Consider the following 13389-nt stretch of genomic DNA (forward strand, 5'->3'; position numbering starts at 1 on the left):
CGCGCCAAAAAATTCGCACCTACTATGGGTTGTGACACATATGCAATGGTGAAATACCATAAAAAGTCACGCCACAGTCAAAGGTCTGGGCTGAGTCACAGCGTTCTGTACATCGATATAGCTGAATTGTTGGTGGCTACCAAACAGAAGCGGATGCACAGCTGTTATTGCGCAACTTCATGTACAGAAAGATATATAAATCAGAACCAAAGTTGTGGAGGTATTTCTGCCCAGACTTATAGTCACTGACAAATAGGCGCTGAGACAGTGCCCAGCAATCGACTGACAAGCCTACATCCTTTTGCCACTGGCATTTGGTGTGAGCAGGGCATCATACACTTGTTTGCATGTTCCCCAAAACTCCTATGATAGCAGCAAATGGCGGGTTTGTACCTGATGTTAAGGAAGTGGTGGACGAGTGCCTCCTCAACTGCTCACAACAATGACCCCTGTCTCTGCTGCAGTCATGCCAACTCAATAATTCTTACATCTGGTTCATGATAAAATAATAGCTTTGACCTGTAGTGGCAACTGATTGCTCCACAGTGTGCACAAAAAAATATCAGGCACAGTTCCCATATCTACCTTACACTGCAAGTGTCACAAATATTGAGGGGTCTTCCGTCACCAATGTCTTCGTGGTTTCAGACTTGTCCAATGCGTTCTTCCTGTGAAGTGGAAACCCATCATATCAGTTCCATTTTTAACATCTGATATGCATTCATTGTACACAGAGAGGTGATCACATCTTCTATCTCCGCTGCGTATCTCTTACCCAGCTGACTCACAACGATTGCAAATTTTGTTGCACCTGCTGTTATTCCAGTGTTGAAAAAACTTGCCTCCATCTGCACAAACCATAAAGCTGGGTTATGCAGCCAAAAGGGTGGCAAACACACGGTGAGTCAAGAGACTGAAGGCAAGGGCTCTGTCAATGCATCCATCATGTCAAATGTGTATCCTTCCTGTGATACAGCGAGGCTGAGTCTATCACACCGGCATCACCAGTGTTGGAGCAGCTGTGTGTCTGTGGCTACCTGAACAAATTACTGCATACTATTAGCTGCTGATATAGTGAAAGAGACTCTTTGCATCAGAATCAGTAACACAGATGCAAAGAGAGGTGGTTAATGACAAATGTTAGATCAAGGTGTTTTACATGGAGTAGAACTGACCTGACAACCAGAGTATGCAATAGTCAAAAAACAACAGAATAAAAAACTATGCTAAGAGTAAGTGCAAAAACATCATAGAATACAGCACCTCTAGTGGCTGATGCAGAAGCACTTTGAGAGTGTTGCAAAATTACGTGTAAAGCCACACAACTTGCACTGCACTGTAGTAGCACCTTTGTCTGCTATACATGTAAGACAATGTGAATACAAGATTGCACATATCATGCAGTGCAAAATTTATTTTAATGCAAACAATTATCATAAGAATTTTACACATTTTCTGAACTAAATAAAAATTAAAAATTTTGAATACAAACCTAAAGACTTCCTTGTGTATGTGCCTTTAGACCAGAAGCAAGCATATTTTTACTAACTTTTTTTTATAAGTTACTGTTTTCTATCATGATAAGTTTTATGCCTATTGTCATGGAAGAAGCTGGGTAGCACCGTGGTGTAGAGGTTATGATTCTAAACTGTTGCATGGAGGGTCACGAGTTCAAAACTCACATGGACTGTAAAATTTTAATTTCTATTTTCGGTTCGAGTACATTCTAGAAGTAGCCTATCCACAAATGTCAAGAATCATTACACCTTCTTTTTTTACATGACATTATTCTGGCATAGACGCTGGGTATTGGAAATTGTGATAGCAAAAGTATAGAAACAATAAAGTTTTGTGTAGAGAAACATATAGAAGCATGTGCCTGTGAACTTAAATTAAATAAAGGCACATTTATAATTGTAACTGTATATAGGTCCCCATCAGGAAATTTTCATCTATTTCTGAAAAATTTGGACTCCTTGTTGTGCTATCTGTCAGACAGGGGGAAGCAAATTATTATATGTGGGGACTTCCATGTAGATTCTCTGAAAGAGGGTAATAGGAAAAATGACCTTGAAGTATTACTCGGTTCTTTCAATTTGACACCCGTTATTGGTTTTCCTACTCGGGTGGTAAAGGATTGCAGCTCACTGATAGATAACTTCTTTATAGACCAAGATAAGTTTAACCAAATAAATGCTCAGCCTGTTGAGAATGGTCTTTCTGATCATGGTGCACAGCTAGTTACAATATATGACATAGCTCCAATCAGCAATACTAAACAGTCCTCCAAAGTAGTATGTTCAGTCAACGATTTAACAATTGCAAATTTCAGGGAAAGCCTACAGCAGTTAGACTGGGATGAGGTGTACCGTGAACCTGATGCCAATTTAAAATATAATTTATTTCATGAAATTTTTGTAAATGCATTTGAAAACTGCTTCCCCAAGAAAATAGTTAAATATACTCGTAAGAAACCTTGTAACAAACCGTAGCTTACTAAGGGTATAAAAATATCTTGTAACCGGAAAAGGGAAATGTATCTGACAGCAAGAAAGAGTAGTGACCCAGATAGACTGCAATATGCTATTGTTATACCTTTGCATAAAAAGGGGGATGGATCTGATGTCAACAATTACCGTCCAATCTCCCTTCTAACAGCTTTATCCAAAATTTTTGAGAAAGTAATTTATTCAAGAGTAGCTTCACATATCTGTAAAAATGAAGTACTAACAAAATGTCAGTTTGGTTTCCAGAAAGGTTTTTCAACAGAAAATGCCATATATGCTTTCACCAATCAAATTTTGAATGATCTGAATAACAGAACACCACCCATTGGGATTTTTTGTGATCTCTCAAAGGCTTTTGATTGTGTAAAACATGAAATTCTGCTAGACAAGCTCAAGTATTGTGGCATGAGTGGGACAGTGCACAAATGGTTTAATTCGTACCTAATTGGAAGAGTGCAGAAAGTTGAAATAAGTAGTTCTCATAACATTCAAAGATCAGCACATTCATCAAACTGGGGAACTATCAAGAATGGGGTTCCACAAGGGTCAGTCTTGGGTCCTTTGTTGTTCTTAATATATATTAATGACTTGCCATTCTATATTCATGAAGAGGCAAAGTTAGTTCTCTTTGCTGATGATACAAGTATAGTAATCACACCTGACAAACAAGAATTAACTGATGAAATTGTCAATACTGTCTTTCAGAAAATTACTAAGTGGTTCCTTGCAAACGGACTCTCACTGAATTTTGATAAGACACAGTACATACAGTTCCGTACAGTGAATGGTATGATGCCACTAATAAATATAGACCTTAATCAGAAGCATATAGCTAAGGTAGAATATTCCAAATTTTTAGGTGTGTCCATTGATGAGAGATTAAATAGGAAGAAACACATTGATGATCTGCTGAAACGTTTCAGTTCAGCTACTTATGCTATTAGGGTTATTGCAAATTTTGGTGATAAACATCTTAGTAAATTAGCTTACTACGCCTATTTTCACTCATTGCTTTCATATGGCATCATATTTTGGGGTAATTCACCACTGAGGAATAAAGTATTTATTGCACAAAAGCGTGTAATCAGAATAATAGCTGGAGTCCACCCAAGATCATCCTGCAGACATTTATTTAAGGATCTAGGGATATTCACAGTAGCTTCCTGGTGCATGGGCATGAGGTGACTACGACAATGGACACTGTGTTTCCGTTACATCCCGATGACGTGGACAACGACTACATCGGCCTAGGTGTTAACCAGAGCTGAGGAAGCTCAGCAGTTAGCTCAACTCTGCACACTGCAGGCTCAAGAAAATGATCGCTGAAAGTATGACGCAAGCCACCGCCCTGTTGTCTACCAGCCTGGTGACTTCGTCTGGATCTTCACTCCTGTTTGGAAGGTTGGTCTCTCTGAGAAGCTCCTCAAGCGCTACTTTGTACCTTGTAAGGTTGTGAGACAGTTGTCTGATGTTACTTATGAAATTGAAGATTTCAACCCTGACACAAGACGACAAAAGATCAGAGATATGGCCCATGTCCTTCAAATGAAGCCCTATAAGCATCCTGCAACCCAGGGTAAATTCGAAGCTCCAGCGACAGGCAACAAATGGAAAGGTTCTAAGAATATCACCGCCAGGGCGAGAATCAGTCACCAGGAGTCAGAGTATGCAGGACCGATGACTCTTCCTCAGAATAGGAGGACGTAAAACTGAGACGTTGTTCTCTTAAGAAGGGAGCAATGTCACAGAAGAAGCTGAGTAGCACCGTGGTGTAGAGGTTCTGATACTAAACTGTTGCATGGGTGGTCGTGAGTTAAAACTCATCTGCACTTTACAACTTTAATTTCTACATTTGGTTCAAGTACATTCTAGAAGTATCCACAAATGTCAAGAATCATTGTACTGGAATGTTCTGTAGCTGTATATATACTATATGTGCTAGGCCAGAGGCAGTTCGCTCCACGCTCTTGTATGTGCAAGTGATAAATAAACCTTCATTAAGTGAAGTTACTGTCCGTAATTCATCTACTTACACCTTCGTCTAAAAGACACACTTGGCTGTTATACAATAACCTCAAGATCACAATGAAACATTTTAAATAAATACTTACCGTGATAGTGTATTCTATAGTTGAAAACATTGGAATAAGTTCAGCAGGCTGCTGCTGCTCTGATATTCCAGAATATTGTGGTGGAAACTGAAACAAATTGTCGTAACTGTTAATGGAATTAAAACTGTTAACATTCAGTGGCTCTGAATTTGAGCATAATGATGAAACACTATAAATCAACAATTTTATAAAAATCGGAGTTGAAATATTTCTTCTTTCAATTTATTTAAAGTTTCTGTTATCTTAAACTACATCTTGCTTATTGGAATTTAACTCCTGGGCTTTCAAACATGTCAATAACATATTTATGCACTTACATATATACGAAAACTTCATTCCTTTTAAGACAGTTCTCCAACTGTTTTCACTGTACAGGTGGAATTAGAAGACATATGTGCCAAGTCGAACAGTAAAACAAGTTCTATCTATAATGTATGATGATTTGTCATAACAATACATGCAATGCAATAATTTTTTATAATGAATTCTCAGTAGCCAGATTAAATATTTTTATACTTCGGTCTCCAGCAGGTGTAATTTAACACAACAGTCTGCTGAAGTATGAATCATTTAAGAATAAAGGAGCTGACTTGCTCTGCCATCAACAGGTACGCAAACAGAAGGTACAGAGCTTTGCTACCTTTTAGAATGCACTTGCTTTTTCAAGGGATGTAGCATAAATGTCGACTGCCAGCTATTTTCTGGCCCACAGTGAGTGTACTGGGATGAGGTGCGAGTGGGGGTGAGGAGTGGGTTGAGGGACAAAGGGGCTGCTGGATGCAGGGAGGGGGTTGGGGGGAAGCATCTAGCAGTTCAATTAGGTCAGGAAGGTTACAGGAGCAAAGGATGTGCTGTAAGGATAGCTCCCATCTGCGCAGCTCGGAAAGCTGGTGGTGGTGGGGAGGATCCAGATCCTGAAATGAAATCTCCATGTGCTCTGCTGCATGTTGTGGCACTGGGTGGTCTACCTTGCTTTTGGCAACAGTTTGACAGTGGCCATTAATTTGGATTGACAGTTTGTTGGTTATCATACCAATGTAAAATGCTGTGGAGTGCTTGCAGCAGAGTTGGTATATAACATGGATGTTTCACAGGTGGTCCAGCCTCTGATGGGGTAGAACAAGCCAGTGATGGGACAGGACTAGATGGTGGTGGGTTAGTGGATTGGGCAGGTCTTGCATCTGGGTCTTCCGCAGGTGTATGATCCCTGTGGCAGGGGATTGGGGGTGGGAGTGGCATAGGGATGGACTAGGATGTTGTGAAGGTTGAGCGGGTGGTGGAACACCACTCTGGGAGGGGTTGGAAGTATCCTGGGAAGGAAGTCCCTCATTTCAAGGCATGATTATAGATAATCAAAGCCCTGATGAAGGACATGGTTCAGCCGTTCCAGCCTGGGATGGTATCGGGTGACAAGAGGGGCTTTTCTTTGTGGTTGGTTCTCGGGATGGGTATGATGATCAGGTGTCTTTGAGCACATGGCACAAGAGGTCTATTTGTGAATGAGGTCTGGAGGGTATTTCCTGTATGCAAAGGCATTTGTGATGCCTGCGGTATACTGGGTAAGGGAGTTATCACTGCAGATGTGTCTATTGCAGGTGACCAGGCTGTTTGTGAGGGATTTTTTGGTGTGAAAGGGAGGGCAGTTGTCAAAGTGGAGCCCCCTCTACCTGCACTCCTAGCTAGCCCACAGATGGCTCCCCATTCTCCCACAAGCTGCTAGACGCTTTCCCCCAACACCCCCCCCCTGCCTCCTGACACTCTCCATTCCTCACCCCACCCCATCCCACACTACATCTCACCCTAATACACTCACCCCGGGCCAGGAAATAGCTGGCAGTCGACTGAGTACCATGTAGGAGACAGGTGTGTGTGTGTGTGTGTGTGTGTGTGTGTGTGTGTGTGTGTGTGTGTGTGTGTGGGCGCGCGCGCGCACTTCTGCCTTTCAGTGTGTTGTCTCCTTATAATTCATAATTCTCAACCAGTCTGTTGAAGTACTAGCTTTGTTCATTTTTCTTTTTAAATCTATCTATAGAATTAGATGAAGAACCTTGTTGGTTTCAGACTTTCCAGCATCATGTCAAAATCAATTATGGAAAATGTACATAAAGACTATTACAATGGAAGCTAATTCATTTTGCATCCGTTATGAACCACAACTATCACTCAAACCCCTTCCATTCAATGTGGCTTGGAAAAGTAACGTAGATACTTCTTGATCAGATTCTCTTGGGCTTTCAGCTGCACCTAGTGGTTTAAAATCCACAAGCTTTTGACCGAGTGGTCCTCAGGTGTTATCAAGTGGTGACCTCATGTGACTGCTGCTGCCGTCAGTAATGTCACTGGTACAACAAGGTCTCCACAAAAACAAATTTTAACATAACTGAAGACACTAATCCTGGTCCATGATGGGGTCAAGTATGACCCTCACACAACACCAGAGAGGAGTGGTGACCATTACCTCAGTTCTGCTTTCGGAGCACAGAAGGCAGATGTACGGTGCCAGCTTTCGGAGGGAGAGGCAGGACTTGTTGCCCTATTCCACTCTACTTCTCCCTTCTCCTAACACAGCCCCAGTTCTCATTTGCTTATGCTCATGGCCAACTGCAATGTTATACTATCTGCACTCTATCCTGGGACACTGTGGACATGGATATGGCACTGATAGTGAAGAAAATCAGTCCTGCTCTTCTCAAAGGAACCATCTGAGTATTTGCTTCCAATAACTTATGGAAAACATGATTAAGCTAAATCCAAATGGCAAGACAGGAATTTGAACCTGCTCCTCCACCATGATGTTTCCGTGGCATAATCTCTGTAGCGCCTTGGTCAGAGGCAGGCACAAGAAGACTAGGTTATAAAAATAACAGAAAGATAACGCCTAATTCTGTGTATGATGCACACAAGTGTCACATTCGGAAAGAGCAAGCGAAACATAAGGCTGTGAACATTCAGCATACCCTGATATTCTAACAATTTACTCTCATCTACAAAGTTTAGCTAATAGTCAATTACATACACAGCCATTATTACAACTGCAGAAGAAGTATATACACTACATTATTCTCAAGTACTGAAATTTTGACTGTTAGCTTTTACAACTAGTTTCAAACTTTAAATACAAATAATCTGTATGTTTTTCACAAAACACATGAAAGACTGGGAAGCAACTTACCGGATTTCGCTGAAAACAGAAGTTGCAGACCCACAGTTTTGCTCGATAATCAACTTGACACAGAGGATTCAAAATTGCCCTGCATGTATTCCTTGTACATAAAACAGGATCATACTGAATTGGCGGAAGATCTATTAACACAGAAAACACATGCAAAATAAATATCAGGGTAGTTCTAAATGAAAGGTACATTACTGTTTCCACAAAAATACAAGCACAGCAATGATAAATAATTAAGTGGGTGAAGACAACCATTTGTAGGGACTTCAATGAGTGAACAGCCAATAGTCACGAACAAAAAATTGAACACTAGCATAGCTTATGCTCTCTTTTACACACACACACACACACACACACACACACACAGAGAGAGAGAGAGAGAGAGAGAGAGAGAGAGGACTGGATCGTCAGATCAGTGCTGCAATAATAATGTGTGTGTGGGGGGGGGGGGGGGGGTTGGTTGGGTTGGTGTATAAAGGGACCAAACTACAGGGTCATCAGCCCCTCAAAATTAGTCTGGGAACGTAAAAGGGTGTGAAAGTAGTAGGGAACCACACCGAAAGAGAAAACGAAGGAAGCAAACAAAGAAGGGGAAAACATACACCACAAGGAAAAGCAGAGGAAGGTATTAAAATTGTAGAGCAGATGGTCTGGGCTGGCTGATCACAAGAATAAAAAATTATGGGTCAGCCACTCTGCAACACACTAATATGTCCAGCCTAAAAAGACAAGGCGAGATGAACACATGTAGGGAAAAGACAAACATCAAGGCAAACAAAATGCAAAGAAAGGGTGATAGAGAGTTAAAATGGAGAGAGGGTGGAGAACTTGGAGATAAGGCCAGATGGCCACCCTTAGATTGCATGACAAAAACCCCTCACGAATAAAATGTAAAACTAAATCTGCTGTTGAGACATTGTCACCCAACACCGTAGGTAGGGCAATGGGGAGGCTAAAAGTCTGCCTCAGAGCAGTTAAAATTGGGCACTCCAACAAGATGTGGACGACAGTCATATGAACGCCACAGTGATGGAGGAGGTGACCAAATTTTATCCATGTACGGCCGATGTGGAGCTGGTAAAGGACAATAGATTCCCCGCGAGTGGCTCACATGGATTATCATCACACATTCATTGTCTCCTTGATAACACAGAGTTTATTTGGTGTACTGAGGGTGCGCCATTCAGTATCAAAGATCATGAAAACTTTTCGGCAGAAGATCAATCGCAAATCGGTCTCCGGCAGGCCAATCTCCAGAGTTGGTTTACAAGCAGCCTGTAAAAGACAAGTTCATTGCTCGGTATCCCGACATGTCCTGGGGCTTGTAGACTGCTGATGACAAAGGACTCACTGGTGCAGGAGCAGATATGCTCAAGAGCAGCATAAATGGAAACCAACTCAGCAGTGAAAACACTGCAGCCATTTTGCAAGGAGTACTGTACAGTTGGTCAACTTGAGCCTAAGTGAAGCCACAAGACCGTCAAGCATTGACTGATCCGTGTAGACTATTTCTGAGCCCCTGAACGTGCTGAGAAGAGAGAGGAATTGCTGGCGAAGGACCTCAGGTGGAACTGAGCCTTTTGGGCTTTGTGATAGGTCCAGCCAAAGCTGTGGCTGAGGTATGGTTGCTGGAAGTGTACAGAAGTGGACTCGCAGGAAAGGTGGTAGAGGGGGATTGTCGAATTCAGTAAGAAGTGACAACACATAGACAGCAGGGGATTCCCAGTTCAGAGCCACCTTTGAGGGAGATGGATTGCCGTGTTGGGGAAAAGGAGACGGTAATTTGGATGGCAAGGCCAACTTTGAATGTGGGCAGTATAATTGGCAAGCAGTAATTGCCACCATACCTGCAATGGAGGAACACCAGCTGCCATGAGGAGACTGTTCACTGGGGTCTTCGAAAAGCTCCCAACATGAGCCTAACTCCACAGTAGGGGTCCAGCAGACGCAGTGTGGAGGGCGATGCTGCACATACACCAGGCTCCCAGTCAATATAGAACTGTACGAGGGCTTTGTACAGCTACCTGAAAGCCGTGAGCGAGGGGCCACGACTGCACCTTCCGTATAGCTCCCTGCAGCTGGCATTCAGCCACACCAATAGAAGAGGAACAGAAGGAAATACAAAAATCGTCAGCATATAAGAGGGGAGATACTGAGAACCCTACTGCTAATGCAAGGCCATTGAGAGCAAATAAAAAAGTGGGACACTCAGGACAGAGCCCTGTGGGACCCCATTCTCTTGCATATGGGGTGCACTGTGGGAAGCACTGTCGCGAACTCGGAAAGTGTAGAGCGAGAAAAAGTTCTTTATAAAAACTGGGAGTCAGTCCCAGAGACCCCACTCATGCAGAACAGCGAGGGTATGATGTCACCATGTGGTATTGTAGGCCTTCGTTTGGTCGAAAAAGACAGCAATCAGGCGTTGTCACTGGGTAAAGGCCGATCGAATGACAGATTCCAGGTTAAGAAAATTGTTGGTAGAGTGCCCTTGGCAAAAATAGCCCTGGGAAAGAACTGAAGGCCCTGAGACTCAAGGAACCAACATAACTGCTGGCTAATGGGTTCTTACGAAGCTTTAGCACTGGGACGATGATACCTTCCTGCCATTGTGACAGGAATTCACCATCGCTCCAGATGTGGCTGAAGACGGCAAGGAGGTGGCGCCGAGATTCCGCTGTCAGATGTTTAAGCATTTGTGAATGGATGCGGTCTGGGCCAGGGCACGTGTCAGGTGGGGGAGAGGGAGTAGCACATTCTGATGAATTCAGCCTCAAAGACTGAGACAAATTGTTTAATTTAAGGGCTATTTATTATACCCTTTATATTTCATACTCATACTAAGTAATGATTTGTAGTGATCAAACTACTTCAGTTAAAAGGATATTTACCTGGTCTTTCTTTCAATGGTTGATACAAACATCCCAGTGGTACTACCAAACGAGTTGCCTCAAGTCGACTTGAAGGCCAAACATTCCATGTAAATCGCACGCCATCACGATCTTCATTTTGTTGAATGAACTCCTCATATGTGGTCATTTTGATACTCTAGCTAAAACAGAAGAAGACAATTACAAAATCAATAAGATCTATTCAGAAACAAAATATCAAGACACACACGCCCACTAACAGAAAAGTATAAGGCCCACATAAAGCATCCACGGAGAATTGTCATCTGACATCCCCGGCGTTTTTGAAAGCATCTGTTGTTTTTCTTTTGAGACGTGTAGACAACAGTCATCCCAAACAAACAATGCCCTTGGGTGTTTTATGTGAAAGAGTCATTTTGTTTACATGACATACAAAATGCTGTTCCAAATGTAATTTTAAGAGTCATAAACACCAAAGACAAAGCACTTACAGTTCTCAGTTTAACATTCACTATAAAGAACAAGCATTATTGGCACTTCTGCTATGCAAACATTCAACACTCTCAACAATAAAATGTGAACCACTCATCACACAATTTGTGTCAACATCCACTGCTCTTAAGTGACAAGTCAGTATAAAATACAGTTTCATGTATATTTACCAATTTCAAAAACTGTCCAGTCTATGTGTATTTAAACGACTGTTCTTTACCATTTTCCAAAATTAATGCTGGCACTCATGGTTCTGGAGTCACCAGTGGGTGTACTTTGTATGTGCACAGATGAAGAGAATTTATGTTTATATCAATCAATACTGTACAATAGCAACCAACTGAATGAGACAGCGCAGCTGTTAATTATGGTGACCTATAGCAGGGAGGATGGAGTTTTGTTTTATTCGGCCATCCTGATTTAGGTTTCCTATATGATTTTAAACAAATGGCAGTGTGGTTCCATGTCAAGGCCACATACAACCACCTGTCCTACCGCTGCCATAAAGAATACTGGCATATTCTGGTGTAGGTCTATGTGTATTTTTTGAACTATGTACTGTCACTGTATTATCATGACAAATCCATTATCTTTGCAAGATGAACCATGGGTGATTATATATAAAAATGCCACTAACAGTTAAAAATGTGATTTCCTGACTGGAATATTTTGAACGATAAAACGAATTTACCAATCAAATGTAAGTAATAACATTAATTCTTGCATATGTAGTTCATGAACAAAATATTTACACAAATCTTCAAGATTAAACCATGGTTGAGCTTATTTGAGGCGTTCATCAGAATATTTGTGGCCTGAGATTTTTATCCCTCTAATAAGTTTCGCAAGAGATGAAACCTAATAATGTGTAGTGTTTGATGAATGGGTTGTCTGTAAACACACTAGATCATACTTCACAATGTCCTAGGCACTGAAGGGCCAGAAATGACAATCACTTGAAATTCCCCCACGGATGTCATCATTTACTTTTTGTGACATCTCTGGTGCTTTATACATGACATTGGCTATGGACCAGCACACGTAGACACAAAAGCTTTGCAGTGCTGACATTGTATGGTTAATCAAACACAATAACTGAGCAATGACAACTAACCTAGACCTCGGCTTACGCTGCACAACAGTCTGTCGTAACAACCAAGATTTCATAGGGGATACAAAACCACACTAGAGCTGCACAATGTATCTGCAGTTAATTATAAATAACAACTGTATACTGTTACGTAGAGAAGCAGTGCACACAGATATTCTGTCATAGCTATGAGTTTGCTCTTGATTGTGGCTGAAAATGTGTTTAGACTGCAATTGTGTTCACACACGATTTCTGCAAGGCACATTCTGACAGATGCCTTCTGAAATATTAGCCTGTAATATATGTTTACAAACAGAAATTACAGTTTTACTCACTTTGGCATGAATGTACTGTATAAATACTTGAGTTTATTTGGCAACCAATCACTCTGCAACAAACACACGCCTCATGAAACACTACACATAAAAACACGAAGCTTCCCACCACCACACGCACTCCAACATCCACTATCCACGTCACTCGACAGATGGACGCAAAGATAGCAAAGAACGAGATACTACACTTTCGTTCAAAATGTCACCCATTTTTATCTTGCACTAATTAGGGAACGAGATTTTTTTATTGAATTAAAATTAAAGCTGACAGAACAGATGCTGCGTTACTCTCTATCACAGCCAAAGGTGATATACAAAACAATGATATACTTATCTTTATCAATAATCTTGCAATTAAGAAAAGAGCGGCACTGCATTGAATCTATTTCCACGAATTTGGCAAAGGCATTAGGCTATTCACAAATATACTGTCAGAATCTTGGAGCATGAACTTGATAACACATACTGAAAGCTGCATCTCTTTCACAGTTCCTTCAGTTTTACGGTGAATGTTAGAGTACTCTTACTTTATGTACATCAGCTGAAATAATGATCTATTTTTTTAGGTGTGTCTCTCATTGCATGCTGAAGTTTTCGTTCAGTTGACCGATTCAGTATGCAAAAGGCAATGCATACGTTCTTGAGTCTTAGGTCTGCACTTATGTCAAAAAATCACACAACTATATATTGTTAACAATATTCAGGGATGGCTTAAAACCCAAGCGACACACGCGGCCGCTTGGGGCGCCAATCTGATGGGTCGCCGCTAATACAAAATTTGTTTGCAGGAAGCATCACAAAGAGTTGTGAAAAGA

General features: G+C 41.4%; 1 protein-coding gene across 6 annotated transcripts in view; it reads right to left on the minus strand.

The window, feature by feature from the left end:
* The window catches only part of LOC126092230 (protein transport protein Sec23A), a 98793-nt gene extending 86053 nt beyond the window's left edge, over positions 1-12740 (minus strand). For 4 of the 6 annotated variants that reach the window (XM_049907765.1, XM_049907749.1, XM_049907742.1 and 1 more), the window contains exons 1-4: positions 12575-12740; positions 10679-10839; positions 7791-7921; positions 4619-4705 (exon numbers count right to left, since the gene is read on the minus strand). In XM_049907765.1, coding sequence (XP_049763722.1) covers positions 4619-4705; positions 7791-7921; positions 10679-10826 — 366 coding nt within the window. In that variant the 5' untranslated portion in view covers positions 10827-10839; positions 12575-12740. The remainder of the gene's footprint in view (positions 1-4618; positions 4706-7790; positions 7922-10678; positions 10840-12574) is intronic. The other 2 variants (XM_049907772.1, XM_049907757.1) reach the window with 1 other exon arrangement.
* Between the last annotated feature and the right edge of the window lie 649 nt (positions 12741-13389).

Source organism: Schistocerca cancellata, chromosome 1 (genome assembly GCF_023864275.1).
Source record: "Schistocerca cancellata isolate TAMUIC-IGC-003103 chromosome 1, iqSchCanc2.1, whole genome shotgun sequence".
NCBI classification, from domain to species: Eukaryota; Metazoa; Arthropoda; class Insecta; order Orthoptera; family Acrididae; genus Schistocerca; species Schistocerca cancellata.